Consider the following 18,291-nt stretch of genomic DNA (forward strand, 5'->3'; position numbering starts at 1 on the left):
TGCAAGGACACTGTCCAGATTAACCAGGACATGTGGGGGGACGTCCTGTGTGACCAAGTCCTTTGTGTGCTGTACATGCTGGGCACCTCTGACCCGCCCGCCCCCTCCCCATCTCCCCCTCTACCCTAGAGTCGGGACCTTGGAGCCCCAAGGACTGAAGGTGGCTTCCCAGAGAGTGAGGTCACACGGGAAAGCCAGCCCAAGAAGGGGAGCGCTGGGGGCCTCCAGCGTGCACACAGAAGGCCTATTGATGTCCTGCTGAAACTCCCCAGAGCCACGGCCAAGACGAAGCCCGACCCCATCACTCACCCGCCCTGCCCGACGCTCAGTGCCCAGGGCAGGCAGGGCTGGGCTGCCAGCGGGGCGGCTGGCTGGGAGCCGCCAGCCCCCAGGGGCACCCGAGAAGGGATTTTCCACTGGCTCCAGGCCAGGGGCCTGGCCCGAGGAGGCTGGAGGACAGGAGGGCCATGGTGAGCAAGGAGAGAAAGTCTTCAGTGGGGAAGCGGGGGCCTGAGGCCAAGTTCTCCTGACGCCCACGGAGCACAGTTTGCTCACAGGACAGAGGCGGGGGGCAAGCTGCGGGAGGGCAGAGCCAGTGGCCAGCGGGCGAGTGTGCCCTCCGCCCTGCACCCTCTGAGCATCGCCCCGCAAGGACCAAGGCCCACGGCCAGAGGGACAGCCTGGAGGGGGCCAGCCCAAGCATCCACACCTTGACGTTCTCCTCCGTGAGGCCCTTCTCCACGGCGTCCGTCACGTTCTGCCGGATGCGATGCAGGAACGCCTGGAGGGGGGAAGCAGCGAGAGGTGAGCATCCACGTCTCTGGTCTCCCAGGGACGGCCCGAGAGAAGGGTCACAAGGTCAAACGCCAGCTAGGATCCGGGAGGTACCACAGTCTGGGGACACGGGCTGGGAGTTAGGAGAAACCTGCTGCCTCTCAGTCAACAGATGCTGCTGAGCATCTGTGACCCCGGCCCCGTGCAGAGATCGACCCCAGGCCCCGCCCTCGAGGAGACATGCTCGCACCTGCTGCGTCAGCCCGTCCCTCTCAGACTACATTCATCTTCTCTTTTCTTTTTTAATTTAACTTCCAAATAGTAACACACTCACATGGCTCAAAAGTCAAAAATATAAAAAGTCTCCCTCCCATATCCCGGGCCCCATCCATCAAGTCCCTCCCCAGCCCCCTGGGAACCACAGCTACTGGTTTCTTGTGTGTCCTTCCAGAGGATGCTTACGCGAAAACCAACACACACACACACACACACTGGCCAAGGGGTATGAGCTTCCAGGCACAAGATGAGTAAGTTCTGGGGATCTAATGTACAGCAAGCAGCTAGTAACATCGTATTACATATTTGAAAGGTGCATACGGGGGTCATCATTTTGCAATATATAAGTGTACGAAATCAACACCTTGTACCCCTTAAACATACACAGTGTTATATGTCAATTACATCTAATAAAGCTGGAAAAAACAAACACACAAATGTATATGTACATATACAGCCATGCGTCACTTAACGTTGGGGACACGTTCTGAGAAACGTGTGGTGAGGCAATTTCGTCGTTGTGTGAACGTCACAGAGTGGACCTACGCAAACCTCGAAGGCACAGCCTACTACACACCTAGGTTACATGGTACTGATCTTACGGGACCACAGGCATACATGCGGTCCACTGTTGGCTGAAAGGTCATTATGTGGCACGTGACTCTACACACATATAAAAATATTCTTATTTTTTCCCCTTTTCACACACCGAAAGACAGCACAGGATGCACTGCATCTGCTTTTTCCACTTAATATAGCTTAGGGATCTCTCTATATCATTCTACAGGGAGTATCCCTTTTTTCTTTTCTTTTTTGGTGAGGAAGACTGGCCCTGAGCTAACATCTGTTGCCGATCTTCCTCTATTTTGCACGGGAGACACCTCCACAGCGTAGCTTGATGAGCTGCAGGCGGATGATGTGCTAGGTCCAGGCCCAGGATCCAACTCGCAAACCCCAGGCCGCCAAAGCAGAGCACATGAAGTTAACCACTATGCCACCAGGTCGGCCTCCTCATTCTTTTCTTAAGGCCATTCAGGATCCTACCATATGGATGGACCAGCTGTTCTGCCTCTCTTTCCAGGGGCTCAAACAGAGAAATCATTTCTCCCCTCTGTGAAGTGACAGGCGATACAGGAAGGGTTGGCGGGGACTGTGGGGGATGGGCAGCACACGCTCAGTGAAGGGGGACAGCTGTTCGACCCCAAAGCGTGGCCAGGTGGGAAGGCAGTAGGCCAGTATTCCCAGATGTTATGGGTTTTCGGGGTTTTTGGGGGCCGAGAAGCCAGGAATCAGGATTTTTTAAGCAAAGTCTCCCAGTTTTTAAATGTTGGCAAAAGGGCCCTGTGTCTTTGTGAGGAGCTGCATCTCAGGGCTCCAGCATGGAAGCGGGGACCAGAGTGGAGGGGTGCAGCCGTGCTGACAAGGTATGAGGGCGGCCTGGCCCTGGAGGGCGGGACAGAGCAGGCAGAGGAAGGGCCCCTGAGACGGCTGCGGATGGGCCGAGGGGGCAGAAGGGACGTGGGGCAGGAAGGGGATGGAGATGGTTCCGGAGGGAGACCAGGGCCAGCTGCGCACAGCAAACTCCACCCGGTGTGCCCAACTCCAGGACTTGGCTCCAGGTGGACCTGGCAACACCCACATGGAGACTTCACGGTCCTGTCACGGCCACAGGGCCACAAGGAGCTGTGGTGGCCTGTCTGTGGCCCTCTTTGCCACGGCTGATGACAGCATGGGGGCTCTTGGAGCAGGACCTGGGGGAGCACACGGTGCCGGCTGCAGGCTAACTAAGAGCGCATCTCACGCAACTGTGCTCATCTGGGGAGAGCTCCACGCGGGGGGCAATGAAAGGACTGCCGGGATGGAGGGAAGTCAGCACAGGGGCAAGGAGGGCAGAGGGGAGTCTGACTCCCAACAGATGGCTGTCGGATCCCTTCCCATCACCTGAGGGATGTCCACGGCTGTCACGGTGCCGGCCACAAGCAGACTCGGGTCTTCTAGGCGGTGGCACCGTGGCGCTCCACATGGCAGGTCACAGAGAGCAAAGCTGAGGACACGCAGCAAGGTGGCCTTGCCTCTGTCCACACTCGCCGCAGGACGATCTCGACCCGGCCCCTCAGCTCCAGTTTGTACCCCAGCCAGGCCTCCTCCCCTAAAATCCAGGCTCTTATCTGGATCTTGACAACTCCGCCTGGGCATCCAAACCCCGGTTCCTGATCGTCCCTCCACACCCACACCACTGAGCTTCTCCCAGGCTGATCAACAGCTCTGCCTTCCCAGGGCTCTAGCCAAACCGCCCCCATCGTCCTCAACCCCCGTTTCTCTGACCCCCCATTTCCGTCCACCACTGAACGCGAGGAGCCTCACCTTCAACATGTGTTAAAAGTCTAGCCACTTCTCCTCCCTCCACGGCCACCTCACCTGGTCCAAGCCACCATCACCTCCTGCCTGGGCTAACAGAGTCACCTCCCTGTCCCCCCTACCCCCCAAAAGTCCTTTCTCCACACACACAGCCAGAAGGATCCTTTTAAAGTTGTTCATCAGACTCTTCAAGGCTTCCCACTCACTCAAAAAAAATCTAAACCCTTCCCCAGCCCGTAGGCGCCCATGACCTGGTCCCAGGTAATTTCTCTGACCTCGCGCTCCAGCATTCCATCACCCCATCACCCCGCATCTCAATAACCTGCAGCCACACCTTCGTTCTCTCTATTCCTTCCACCCGCCAGACACATTCCTGCCTCAGACCTTTGCACAGGCTCCTCCTACCAGGAGGACACGCTCCCCCAGCTCTGCCCTGGGCCAGCTCCTTCTCACCCATCAGGCCTTAGCTCAAATGTCACCTCCTCCAAGAGGCCCTTCTTGTCTCCATGCGCTTCCCATCTTGCATTAAGAGCCCATTTGACAGAGAGAGAGACTGAGGTTAAGCGGTCTACACTAGCTCCCAAGGGAAAGGCCAGGATCAGAAGGGAACAAGGCTGGGACAACACCTCTATCCCAGTCCAACAACAGCGGCCAGGTTAGGAAACTGATGGTTTGGGTTTAAACCAGAGATCCTCCTCATTCCTGCCGTGTGACCTCAGGAAAGTGCATTAGCCTCTCTGAGTCTCAGTTTACTATTCTCAAATATGGGTACACAGTACTACTGTCCTACCTTTCAGAATGTGACAGGATAAAGTGCATGGAAGCCCCATCAGGGCAGGACCTTCCTCTCCTGTTCCCAGCTGTATCCCCAGGGCCTGGAGTGGTGCCTGAAACATGGCAGGAGCCCCAATTTGTCACTTTGAAGCCTGCTGACCTTTCCTCTTAAAGGACAACGGGGCGAGGGCAGGACATCCTAGAGGCTGCTTTCACCGGGCCTGGGACACTGCCGGGAAGTCCAGCCGCAGCACCCCGCCTGCCAGGAGACAAAGGCGGCCTGGCCAGCACAGCCGCAAGGGCAGGAAGCCGGGAGGGCAGCCCGGCTGGCCCAGATTGCAGCTTCCTGTCCCGGTTTCTTCACATGAGCGCGGCCACCACTATTGTGCTGGGACAATGAACGGCCTGGGCCACCCACCGAGGAGCCGCAAACAGGCCAGTGTGATGGGCACAATGGGCAGCCCGTGACCTGGAAAGAGTGGGCAGGCGGGGGCCCGGGCAGGCCCTCACACTGCCCAGGACACAACCGGCTTTTCCAGTCAGTTAACGGGACCCTCGGGGGCGACTCCCTGTCCGAGCGCTGACAGCTCTGGGACGCTCGGCCAGCAGCAGCTCGCACCCTGGAAACCTGCCTTGGAGACCAGGCCGTTCCCAGGACTTCCAGGCCACGGGAGTCTCTGCCTCAGTCCGGAAGCTCTGTCCACGAGCGTCCACGCCTCAGTGGCCGGAGCCCGTCCCCCACAACCTCCCCAGGGCCCCCTCTCCTTTGGATGATGAGGATGAAGAAAAAGAAGGATCCAGAAAAGGACAGAGACAAATTCAACGAAGACCCACAAGGCATCACTACCCCGCCTGGCCAACCTTAGCATGACGCCAAATTTGCTCTGAACCGTTTTCCAAAAGAAATTCCTCCGGCCTGGGGCGGCACGGACGGCAGGGCCCAAGGAGCCTGGGCGCCGGGAGAGCTCCCCTTCCGACCGGGGCGGCGGCTGTACAGGCGAAGGTGGGCGAGGGGCCCCACTGAGTGCACTGCCGACTGTCCACTCAGACACCGACGTGAGCGTCCAACCTCGAAGCAGAGATGGGAAGAAACGACTCCCGGAGAGCCACCTGTGCACCTGCCCCCCACAGGCCCCCCACTCTGGATACGCCCCCCGCCCTCTCCCATGCGCACGAGTCGAGAAGCAACAGAGAATACTGCTTTGCGTGTTTACCACGTTTCTGCAAATGACGTGCCTCCAGCCACCTGCTTTCCCCGAGTCACCGTCACGTCGTCTGCACTTACCCACCTCAATCTGTACACCGGGCAGCGCTGGCCGTCCAGACCCCACCCACAGCCCCTGGTTCCCACCCCTGGGGCGCACACCAGCACCCCTTCCAGATGCCATCACCCCCATTTCTCGGCTGAGGGTCCCCTCTCCTGTGCAGAGCAGGCCGCAAAGACAGGTGAGGAAACTGAGGCATGTGAGGGATGCCATTTCCCGAGTGCCCAGGGCCCACCGTGGTAAGCTGTGCAATGACACCCCTTTCGGGGCGGCTTCCTGGGGTGAGCTCCCCAATAAACCACGTGCCCTTGGATCAGTCTCAGGATCCATTTGGGGGGCCACACTAAGGCCTCAAGCTGTTCGTTTCACTGCTGAGCAGTTACAATGACAGCACCACGTAACCGCCATCATGCCACCAACACCTAAGTCGTTTCCAGCATCCTCGCTATAAATGACGCTACAAGGAGGAGGTCCACGGGCCCAGGGGTGTGAGATCCCCCAGGCCACACCCAGGAGTGCAAGGGTTGGCCGTGGATCAGAGACATGTTCAATGGGATTAGTTACTTGCCAAATGGCTTTCCAACACGATGGCACCAATCTTTACTTCAACCAGCAGAGGACGAGAGACCCCACGACCCAGAACGAGACCCATGAGCTTTCATTCAGTCATGCAACAAACCCTTGCTGAGACCTGCAGAGTCCGTCATGAGCTCATTTCAATCTCACCACCAACCTCCAGGGCAGGTGGGCTGGCCCCATTCTACAGGTGAGAAAAACTGAGGCCCCGAGGACGAGGACCAGCGGAAGCCACCCAGCCAGAAACAAACAGAGTGAACCCTGCCCAGCACATCCGGCTCCTGCTTCCTGCCGGGAGGAAGGGATCAGCGAGGCTGCTCATGGGGCTCCTGACCCACATGCCTCCGTGGTCCCCGGAGCTCTGGGCTCACCGATTAGTGATGTCTGCCACGGCTGTGGGAAGGAGGTGGCAGTAGGGCTGTGCATCTCCATCTCCAGCGACCTCCTATTTAACTGAGGGACCCAGAGAGGCAGGGATGCTTGTCTGACCCCAAACGAAAAGCTGGTGATAAAACTCAGATGAGAACCAGGTCTCCCGAGGCCAGGCCAGCCCTGCCGCTGCCCTACCGTGCCTTAGAGCGGTGGTCCTCGGCCGCAGGGGTGGCTCTGTCCCCAGAAGAGAGTTGACATATCTGGAGACATTTTGGTTGTCACAGCTGGGGATGTGGGTGCTCCTGGCATCCTGCGGGTGGAGGCCAAGGATGCTGCTAAATACCCTACAGTACCCGAGACGGTCCCCCAAAGACGCACCAGGCCCCGAATGTCAACAGCGCCAACGTGGAGAAACTCCTGCCTCAGAAGCGGCTCTCACTGAAAATCTAGAAAAACATCCAGCCCCCGCCACGGCCGACAAGACCCTGTATGACGCAGGCTCTCCCAGCCCGCTCAGGCTCGCTCACACAGCGGTAGCCACTGTCTCTGCTTCCTGAACACACTGAGGCTGGTCCCCTCCCAGGCCTGTGCCACCGCTGCTCGCTGCCTGGAAGGCTTTCCCCCAAGACGTTATGGCAGGGGAGATGCCTCCTCAGAGAGGTCCCCCTGGACAGCGTATAAAGGAGGTCTCCCCACACGCCCCCCAGCCATCTGACCCCCATCACCATCACGGAATTTACCAGCATCCACAGAGCTCTTGTCAATCATGTTATGTACAGATGTGACTGCTCAGCATCATCACCCCCCAGAGGGGCAGCTCTCTCAGGGCAAAAGACAGTTTCCCTCACTAATGTCCCTTCAGCCCCCAGGAACACTGCCTGGCGCACAGTAGGGACTCAAGAAAGGTGAGGAGGGAAGTGGAGGAAGAAGGCCTGGAAGACGCTCCAGAAGTAACTGGTACAGAATTGGAGTACTAGAATAATAATAATAATAAATTTACTATCCTTCATTAATTATTATTATACCTAACGCCTTGGGCCCTACTATGTGCAACGTGCTGCTCTAAGTATTTTAATCCTCACACAACCCCAGGAGGCAGGTACTATTATTACTGTGCCCATTTTACAGAGGAGAGAACTGAGGCCCAGCAGAGTAAAGAGTTTACCCGAAGCCACACAGCTGGTAAGTGGCAGAGCGAGGCCTCGAACCCCAGCAGTCTGCGTGGGGAGGAGTCCCCAGCCCACCGCCAACACAAGTCAGCGGGGAGTATCTGTAGACAGCCAACCACATAAGCACAAAACAGGGAGCAGCTGCCCTCTGGGGTGCCCCCTGGGGGCCACCATCTGTCTGGAACCTGCAGCCACAGCCCTGGGAGGATCTATCTCTCCCTGGAGATAAAAAGGACAGAGAGAGGCCCCTCGAAGTCACTCTCTGAGATGCCGGCAACCTGATCTCGGAGGGGAGGGGCCCGGCTGCCCCCAAGGACATGCCCGCATTGGCCGGGGTGACCTCACCAGACATATGGCGAAACCTGAGAGGACCAGGGACCGGCTGGAAGTGAGGGGAGGTGGGGGCAGGGCGGCAAGGACACAGGGAAGGGGGTGCCCTGACACCCATCCCCCAACACGGTCTGGGTGGCCCGAGGTCCAGGGAAGCAAGGTGACCGGAACAGCAGGGGCGTTGGTCCAAGTAAGGATAACAGGATGGTAACAACATCAGGGGGGCCTGGCACGGCTCCCAGAAGCCCCACAGGCCAGGGTGGGGAGACCCCCAAAAGCCCAACGACATCTTCAAACACCCAGATCCTATGCTCCGTCCACTTAAGTTTTGGGCATTGACCTTACAGCAAAAAATAAATCTCACATGTGGCATCAAGACTTCACTTCTGTATCTGATTTATAATTCTATCACTTGCGATTTGGCTGAACAAACTGTCCGTCTTGACAAAGGACGATCCCACTGAAAACGGTTTGCAGAAGTCCATTTAATGACAAGGAGACAGGCTACTGATGCACCCCTAACTAGGGAAAAAAAACAAGTTACAGGAGAATACATAAAACCTAATCTCGATTTTGGTTAAATTATCACTACATGAGCATGGAAAAAAGAAGTGTGGAAGGAAATACCCTAAACTATAGGAGAGGACGGCCAAGATTATTAGCTGTCCCCTAACAGCTGGTCTCTCCTTTTCCTTTAGAAGCAGAACCCCAGATTTTAGAATAGAGACTGTATTTCCCAGCTTCCCTTGCAGTTAGGTGTGACCTGGTGTGATCTGGGCTAGTGGGGTACAAGTAGATGTATTATGTATGATGTCTTGGAAGTATCCTCAGGATCAGGGGAGACATGAGCAGGGATTCTCTTCTGCTATTCCTCTTTCCTACTGATTGGATAGCAAATGTGATGCCTGGAGGTCAAGCAGCCATCTCGTACCATGAAGTGAAAGCAACGTTTCAAGAAGATGGAGCAGCAACAGAGAAGGGTCTTATGTCCCTAGTGACAGTGGAGCCAACAAATCTGCCCTGGGCTGCCTACAATCCAGTACGAGAGAGACTTCCATCCCATTTAAGGCACTGGTATTGGGTTTTATCAATAGCTATGGAACCTAATTCTAAAAGTGGAATTATAAAGTAATTTCAATTTTCTTCATTTCTGGGTTTTTTTCTAAATTTCTAAAAGGAACATGCAAATTTTAAATCAAAAGTCATTTTATAACATAAATGTATGTTTTTTTCAATTTTTTGGACAGGAGAGGTTACTCGTGACCCAGGCCCTCTCTCGCCCACCACTGTCATCACGTCCTCAGTGCCGCGGAGGCTGATCTGCATCCTCCTGGAGGGTGCGTGTCCCTGAGCGGAGACCAGAGCAGGAGGCAGGCCGACGCGAGAGGAGAAGGCTCTCCTCGGGCAGCGGGGCCCCTGAGCCGCCCACCCTCCTTCTCCGTGTCGACTCTGGAAACCACAAGGCCCCTGGGACGCTGCCCAACCTGGCCGGGCCCCCCGCAAGCTGGCCCGGCGCCTCCACGGCCTGGGGCGGAACACGAGCCCTTCCCCCAGCCACAGCCCCACTGCCACCCAGGCCGAGATTCAAAACCTCTCCCGACTCCCCTGGCAGTGGCCGTGCCGGGAGCAGAGAGCCGCTGGCCCAGAACTGGCTTTCCCCAAAGACCCGAACTTCAGATCTGAGACGTCACCTCCACGAAAGGCTACACGCTCAGTCACAGACGCACCCGACAGGACTGACATAAGACACCACTCCTTTCACAACTTCACACTTGCTCTTTATGTCACATCTCATTGGGCACATCGTGAATTATATGTACGTGTCTATAATCCAGGTCATTACATTGCAATAGCACAAATAGGCTGCACTGTACCGTGTCCTTAACAGACTAGTCTCTTCTTGTAAGCACTGAAAAGAAGCTACAATTGAAGCCTCCGTGCTGTTCCGTGAACTACCTACCACGCACCGTCCCACCTCAGGGCCTTTGCACTTGCTGTTCCCTTTGCCTGAAGGCTGTCTCCAGGTATCCATAGGGCCTCTCTCCCAAAGGGAGCCTCCGGAAGAAAGAGGGTCTGGGGCCCACCGAGGGTCGGAGAGTCACCTAGAGGGGCTGCCTCTGCTCCAGGGCACAAGGCCAGCCTCAGAAGGACGAAGGACACACTGGCTGGTTCTCTTAACAGAGGCCCTTCCAAGTTGGCCTGACGTGCCCCTGGTCTGCCTCTGAGGGTGCGGGGCTGAGGTCAGGGGCAGCAGAGGAGCCTCGGGCGGGCCCCGGCGGACGTGGCGGCGGCTCCCACTGAGGCTGCATCGTCGTGGGGACCCGCACACACTCCCGTGCGGGGCCGCAGACACAGCCAGCATCCCGAGTTCTCCTCCAGCCCCCACTTCTCCGAAAGCCTTCTCTGCTCTTCGAACCTCTCCCTTCTCAGACGCTGGAAGGCTCCTGTAGCCCTTAAGGAAGCAATTTATGGGGGTGGCTGAGACTCAGAGGCTGGAACTGGCTACCTGATTCAGAGCCTGCGTTTGCCACCTACTGCTGTGTGACCTGGACCGGGGACTCCACCTCTCTGTGCCTCATCCGTAACACAGACAGGGATGGTCAAATGACTGGCATCACAGGCTACAGGGAGGCTAAAATGAAATACTGCAGGCAAGCGCTCGGGTGAGTAGGCTCAGATCCCAGCCGGCCACTCGCAAGCTGTGTGGCCTGGAGGACTACTTCTCCTTCCTGCCTCACTTTCCTCCTCCGTAAAGTGGGGATAAACTGAGGCCCCGGGATTCAGATAGAACATGTCCGTATGTACATAACACACACAACCAGCACCTGAGTGCGCCTGGCACCCAGCAACGCTCAGCCAAGCACCAGCTGGCACCCTCTCCACGGCGCCCCTCGACTTCAGAGCATCTTCAGGAGCCCCAGCCCTGGTGGAGAGACAAGAAGCCACAGAGTTTCCTAAGGAAACTTCGGGAACTGGCTCAGCGGCATTTACGGAGCTCCTCCCATGCACGAGGGGCTTCACGTTATCCTACGTTATTTTTACTTATTATGGTTATTTGTTCTTTCCATCCTAAAAACCGTTCTATTCTCGACGGCTTCCGAGCCTCCTGGGGTGAGACGAGAGGGGGAAGGCCTTAGAAACCGTATCGTGCCGCCACATCCTCGGCACCACCCGCGAGGCCGTTCGCTGCCCCGCCGGCGCCCTCCTCACCTCGCTCCGTCTGACGGCCAAGCACGTGCGCGACCTCAGCGAGTCACCGACCTTGTCCGCGTCCATTTCCTCATCCGAGGAGAAAGAGGCAGCTGAGGTTTCCGAGATGGTGCAGGTGAAAGCCGCGTAAGGAGAAGACTTCCTGTGAGAAGGGGCAGGGGCCGGGCGGAGAGGCGGCCGGACCACAGGGAGACAGGAAACTGCTCGTGACTGTATTCTCAGGGGAGGAAGCTGTCGCCAGGTACCATCCAGGCCAACAGGCGGAACCCGGGGCCTACTGCGTGCCAGGCACGGAGCTGGGCCCTGCAGGCACGGACACGAGAGCTGACCATGCCAGGGGGATCACTCATTCCTGCAAGCATGCATTTATTCAACACCTACTGCATACCTGCTTGTGCCAGGCCCTGTGGCAGGAGCCAACAACACATCCATGACGAATAAATCGGACCGAATCCCCACCCTCACAGAGCAGTGGCAAGACGGCCCATAAACAGACTTTAAAATAAAATGGCAGGTAGGGATGAACGCTATGAAGACAAATGCAGCAGGACGAGGGAAGAGAGAGGGATGGGTGGGGGGCCATTTCCCAGAGAAGCTCAGAGAAAACCTCCCCGAGGAGATGGCATTTGAGCAGACACGTGGGGACTGAGGCGAGGGAGCACTTCTGGAGGAGTGCGAGGGAAGAGCATTCTGGCAGAGGGAACTGTCAGTGCAAAGGCCCTGAGGCACATTCAGTCCTTCCAAGGCCATCCTAACTACAGTATCTGCCCCTACTCCTGCCCTGTTTTCTTCACGGCCCCTGTCACAGTAGACGTTGTGTGTGTCCATTTTTCAGTCTATCGTCCAGCGAGCCCACCAGAATGTCAGTTCCAAGAGGGCCATGATGTTTGTCTGTCCAGGTCACTGCTGCATCCCCTGAGCTAGGACCAGCACAATTTATGGAGGATTCAGCAGACCCTCAACAAAGACCGTTTAGTGACTCATCAGTCAATCATCAGAAAAGTCTCCCCTCACCCCCGCAGCTTCCAGGCCCTGGAAAAGGTGCCCAGTTCTGACGCAGCCCCACCCCGGCCCCACCCCAGCCCCACCGTGGAGGAAGCTGAAGCAGAAACCGGGTTGCTACAACCTGTTGTGAACACGGCTGATGCAATACGGGGGGGTGCACCGAGGGGAAGTCAGCACCGTTCCCCACACAGACCCCACCCCGGGGTCCGGGGCCCGGCCTGCGAGCCCCCTGAACTCGCCGACACCTGCCAGCCTTCCACATGGATCCACGAGTGCCTCCTACAGGCTGTGGAGCTGTAACCCATCCTCCTGGGTCTCCAACTGGCCGCCCCTGGGCATGTCAGGGGTGACCAGCAGTGTGGGCTTTGGGGAAACTCGGGCCTCAGTCTGAACATCTGGTGTCCCATGAAATCCCAGCTCCCGGCTTCTTTGGGACAGCAGAGCACACGCCCCCCAGGACCAGGGGGCCACCACCGGCTGCAGGATGGCGGCTGCTGCTCTGCCTCCCACAGCCCAGCCTGCTGCCACTAGCCTCCCTGCCCGGCCTGTGGGCATCGGGCAGTGAGACCCCGTCCCAGACGCAGGCTGGAAGTGTGAACCTGCCAGTTCTCCTCACACCCTCGCCGGGTGGACATCACCAGCGGAGCACAGATCTCTTTCCTGCTAGGTCTTCTCTTCACTGTTCAGAATTTCTCTCCCCTCACTGGGGTCACCGACGCCATAACGTGCTCTGAGATCCTTCTGTTCTAACCTTGTCTCCTCCCCGCTTCTTGGGGCCCCTCAGCTTTTTCTCCTGAGGAAGGGGCTCCGCAGAGAGCCATCAGGGCAGGGCTTCCCAGCGTCGGTACCACCAGGCACCGGCGGGTGACTCTGCGGGGGGCCGTCCCGTGTGCTGGTAGACGATCAGCATCGTGGCCTCCACCCACCGAGGCCTGTAGCAAACCCGGCCCTCAGACGCCACAACCAGAAATGGCTCCACACACTGCCGAAACCCCTGAGGGCAAAACCTCCCCCCCAGCCCCCTGCTGAGAACCCTGCCTCACATCCCGGTTAAGAAAATGCCTCTAGAGCCAAGGAGCTGGGTGCAAATCCTGGCTCAGTCATTTACGGGCTGTGTGATCCTGGGCAGCCTCTCTGTGTCTCAGTTTCTTTCTCTGCAAAATGGGGAGAAAAAAGTGGACCCTGACTGCCCATGGGTATGGAGTGTCCTTTCAGGGCGATGAAAATGTCCTTAAACCAGACGGCGGTGACGGCTGCATAGTCTGTGAACATTCCAAACCGCCGAATTACACACTTGAAGCAGGTGAAACGCACGGCACGTGGATGACATCTCAGAAGCTGGCGCCACACACAGAACGTACCGCCACACAGGGGCACCATGAGAACGGGATGCGCTGGGGTAACGTGCGTCCATAAGCGGGACGCGAGTCTTCGTCCTGATTACGGGCATCGGGCCGGCTGCTCCGGGGCCGTGCGGCGGCTGCTAGAAGGGGCAGCCTAGTGACCGAGCTGCTGGTGGCTGGGAACCAGCTCCGCTCTGGGTGGTATTTCCCGCTGGAATGTCCCAGACAAAGCAAATCCGGGGCCCCAGGATGCAGGGCGGGGCGGCTGGGCGCCCTGGGGTCCCTGTGCCTGTCGGCGCAGGACAATGGGGGGAATGCGGTCTCCTCTCAGTGGGGCTGACACTTAACATCTGAAGACAATGACTTTGAAGAGGTTTTGTTTTTTCCGTCTCCCTAAACAATAGTTCCTGGGGCTGGGTGGGGGGTGAGGTCCCCGCCGGAGCTGGTGAAGGAGCGCCTCTGCAGAGTCAGGAAACAATGCACAAAGCGAGAGAACGCAAAAATAGCGGCTGGTGGGAGGGCGCTGGGCGCGCAGGCTTCCTCCGGTTTATTTTCCCAGCACCCGCCAGGGAGGCAGGCTGCCGACAACAGGCTCCGTTCAGCAGCGCGGACGTCGCCCGCTGCTTAGACGCAGTCTGAGGTCTTCAGTTAGGGAGGGTCGGCGACGTTCCCACTGCTTCCCACACACTGTCCCATCCCGAACACCCGCACTCTCGTTCACAGAAAAGGAGACCGAGGTTCTCAGTGGATGAAGCGCCAACTCCAGAGCACACAGCCAAGGGGACAGGGCTGGGATCTGACCGCGGGGCTATCAGAGTCCAAACACTGACCTGCCACGTCCACTCGGCCACAGCCCTGGGCTCCAGCTTCCCTGACCACCCACCCATGCCCCGCTCGCAATGGGCCACTTCACTGAAGTCGTCCTCCCCGCTCCACCCCACGAGGGCAGGCACCTTTGTCCCCATGGTCCAGCACAGCGTCTCGCCTTCCAGGCCCAGGAGGTGAAGGGAGGGAGACCTTGCAAGGGGGGCCTACGGACGCTGGGGGCAGAGGCCCCAACTGCCCTTGACCACTGTGGTCAGCTGAGTAACAGCCCCCCGGAGATGTCCACGTCCTAATCCGCCGACCTGCGAAGATGTGACGACATGGCAAAAGGGACTTTGCATGTGTGACTCAGCCAATGATCTGGATGTGGGGCGATGACCCACATGATCCAGGTGACCCCAGTGTGACCACAGGGCCCTTTAAAGCGAAGGAGGGAGGCGGAGTGAGTGTCAGAATGAGGAAGACCCAAAGGGCTTTTGTGGCTCTGAAGACAGAAGGGGCCAGGAGCCGAGGGAGGCAGGTGGCCTCTGGCAACCGGAGGGGCAAGTCGAGGCCTTCTCCCCTGGAGCCCCAGAGGAAACAGCCCTGCCAACGACTTAACTTCAGCCCTGTCAGTCCATTTCAGACACGTGACCTCCGGAAACCCAAGATCATAAATCTGTTATTTTACGTCACCAAGTTTGTGGCGATTTGTTACAGCAGCAAAGGGAAACGGACACAACCACCTAGCTCGAGACATAGACACAAAAAAATAAACCCCCACCACATCTCCATCAATCACAGCCAAACAAAGTTGGAATATTTCATTGTTATCACTGTGAATACATAAGATATTATTCTACAGCATAGCCACGTATTTCATACATTATTTATTAGTCTTATAATTAGTAAGCTATGAAAAGTCTTCTCTCTCTACCCCAGTGGTCTCTACTAACCAATATTCATTAAGGACAGATGGTCTGATGATAACAATTATTATAATAATTATAATAACATAAACTATCGTTAACCACCCAGACCTGTTCTGTTCGGTTCCCAAGTTTAGAAAGCAAGATCCGACAAGGGAAACCCCAGGACACCAAGTTATCCGAACCGAACGACACCTGTGTTTCCAGCGGAGCACAGACACAAGGACCAGCATATTTAAACGCTGACTGCATGCCAGCGCCAAGGGTCTGAGAGGAGGTGACGGCCACGTCCCTGTTTCACAGATGAGGAAACAGTCTCGGAGCAGTCAGGTCATTTGCTCCAGGTCATGCATGGAGGGAAGGACGGAGCCAGGACAGAGCCCAGGCCCACGGGGCGCCAGGGGCAAGACCCTTTCCCAGGGGATGACACTGTCCCTTGGGGTTGAAAGCTGGGAGAATTTCGTTGGGGGCAGGGGAGTAGTGTGGCCTGGTGGGATGACCAGGAGTTGGGAGGCCTGAGTCATTTAGGTATCCTGGCTGCAGTGACACCAGGCAAGTCACGAGGAGATCTTTGCAAAATGCACACGTGGTTACCCGTTGCCCTGCTACGCCCATTAACGGGTCCCCATAATTCTGAGAATAACAACCAAAAAGGCCACACAGGACCCCACCTCACCACCACCACCACACTACGGGGCCACCAGCCCCGCCTCCAGGTTCTTTGGGCTGTTCCGGAAAACACACTGAGCTTGCTCCTGCCCACGGGCCTTTGCACATGCTGATCCCGCCACTCACAACACTCATCTCCCTCCCTCCACCTAGTTAACATCAATTCACCTTCCCTGCCCTCCCAACAAGCTCAAAACCCCAATAGAGGCTTGGGGAGCTCCGTTTGCCCTTCTTAGCGCCACCGTGGCCATCACTTAACCTTGCCTTTCGAGATTATTCAGTTAATGGCTGTCTTCCTCACCAGCCTGAGAGCTCCCAGAGGTCTAGCTTAGTCACAGTTTTATTCCTGTTTCATTCACTCTGTTTTATTCATAGTTGCAGCCCCAGCACTTGGCACCATGGTGCCTGGCATTCAATACATCTTTGATGAATGAATGAACGAATGAATGAATGGTCTCTTTCTCTGGGGCTCCGTTTCCTCATCTGGAAAATAGGAATATTAAAGCACCACCTTCCAGGATCACTCTGAGGATTCCAAGAAACGATGCACATCAGCTGGGTGATCTAGGGAGACTGACTTCTCCTCTCTGGATCTCGGTTTCCCCCCTGCACAACGGGTACAACCTAGCGCCCACTGCTCAGGGCCTGCTGCCTTGGTTTCCAGAGGCACCCCAGCCACAGCCTCCCCGTGTGACCCAGAGGAAGCCACTCCCACGCTCTGTCCTCTATTCCCTCTTCTGCGAAATGGGGGTGGCAGGCGTCAGACACGAGGATCCCCAAGATGCCCTCACCGCCATCCTCCAGCCCCACCACAGACTGACAGGTCACCAGAGCTTCTGCAACTGAGTCTTTCGAGGGCTCCTTTCCCAGAGGGGCTTGACCACGGCCTGGGGACCCCGAGCAGGGAGGGGACAGGAGGGCGGGGGGCTCTGCTTCAGTCCCCACCCACCGCGGGGACAGCATGTAAGTGTGAACCTCGGCTTCCTCTTCTGTAAACAGAGATTCAAACACCTACCTCGGAAGATGAAACGATAGCGAACCTCAACGTCGGCGTCATGCCAGAGCGAGGCCTCGCGGAACGCCAGCACTTACCATCGCCATCGCTGACGTTACTGTTATCTGTCAGCACATCCTGATACAAGAAACCCCACCCCCAACAGACAGACCACACTGAATTTTCCTGACATTTCCCCAAAACTGTCTGGCTCCACTGCAGCCATATGGCCAGTCTGTGTTTTCCTAGGACACACCAGGCTTGGTCCTACCTCAGGGCCTTTGCATATGCTGTTCCCTCAGCCCAGAAGACTTTTCCTCCAGATCATTACAGCACTGGACAGTTCAAACGTCACCTCCTGAGAGAGCCTACTCTGCCCACCCTGGCTGAAGGAGCCTGCCTCGACCCCCACCCAGTCACTCTCCACCACAAGACTTTGTGTTAATCCTTGTAAAGCAAGCATCACGGTCTGCAGGTTATTTTACACAGTGACCAGCTGTCCTTCTCTCCAGGAAGCACCGGCCCCATGAGGGCAGGGATTTCGGTGGGTCTGGTTCACTGCTGGATCCACAGCACTATGAACAGGGTGAGGCCGACACAAGACACTCAAGAAAGACTTGGGAGGAGAAAGGAGGGAAAGTTCCATAAGCCCCCAAGCCTCGTTTCCACGTCTGTCAGAGGATAAACAAGAGCCTCTCTCTCTCGGGTTCTTTTGAAGATGAAGAGAACGTGACACACGACAGCGCCGAGCACAAGGAACGGAACATGATAAAAACTCCAATTCTTAAAAATCACGAATGTGCATCCACAGGAGAATGGGCAAACAAACGGTGCTGCATTCACACAACAGACATGAGTCAGCGAACAAAAGAAAAGCTGCGACGCCACCATGACCTGGACGCGTTCCAGAAACACCCGCCAAGCGCAAGGGGCCAGATGCAAAGGTGCGTCCCAGCAGACCCGCCACCGCCAGATCCAAAGGCCGGCGGAACGCATCTCTGAGGACGGAGGTTACGAAAGTCGTCACTTTTCTCACCAAGAAACCAACACTCGTTGCTTTTTCTCTCCAGGGACGGACTGACGAGGGGCACGAGGGGCCTCAGGCTCAGTGCGTGTTCTGGATCCGCCCCCCACCCTGCCCGGTGGCGACGCACAGGTGAAATCACAGAGACGCACACATGAGACCTGGGGACTCCACTGCATGCAGTTATACTGCAGTGAAAACTACTTCAAAGATTTTTTTAGTAAAGTAACGGAAAGGGCACTGCTCCCATCCACCCCGGTGCCTCCACCTGCCCACACATGGGGCCCCCAGGCCCCGACGGCCAACACAGGCCTCCAGCAGACCCGGGACCCCTGGCGGCCCTGGCTTCTGTGAGGCCTGTTGCCAGAGACAAGCCGCCCCACACACACGCCCCCCCCCCCCCCCCCGACCCTCCAGCC

At 57.0% G+C, this 18,291-nt stretch overlaps 1 protein-coding gene across 1 annotated transcript in view; it reads right to left on the reverse strand.

Annotated features, from left to right (window-relative positions):
- Positions 1–18,291, reverse strand: part of PREX1 (phosphatidylinositol-3,4,5-trisphosphate dependent Rac exchange factor 1) — a 181,582-nt gene that overhangs the window by 107,276 nt on the left and 56,015 nt on the right. The window contains exon 2 of the mRNA XM_044748026.2: positions 710–781. Coding sequence (XP_044603961.1) covers positions 710–781 — 72 coding nt within the window. The remainder of the gene's footprint in view (positions 1–709; positions 782–18,291) is intronic.

This window comes from Equus asinus, chromosome 15 (genome assembly GCF_041296235.1).
Source record: "Equus asinus isolate D_3611 breed Donkey chromosome 15, EquAss-T2T_v2, whole genome shotgun sequence".
Classification (NCBI taxonomy): Eukaryota; Metazoa; Chordata; class Mammalia; order Perissodactyla; family Equidae; genus Equus; species Equus asinus.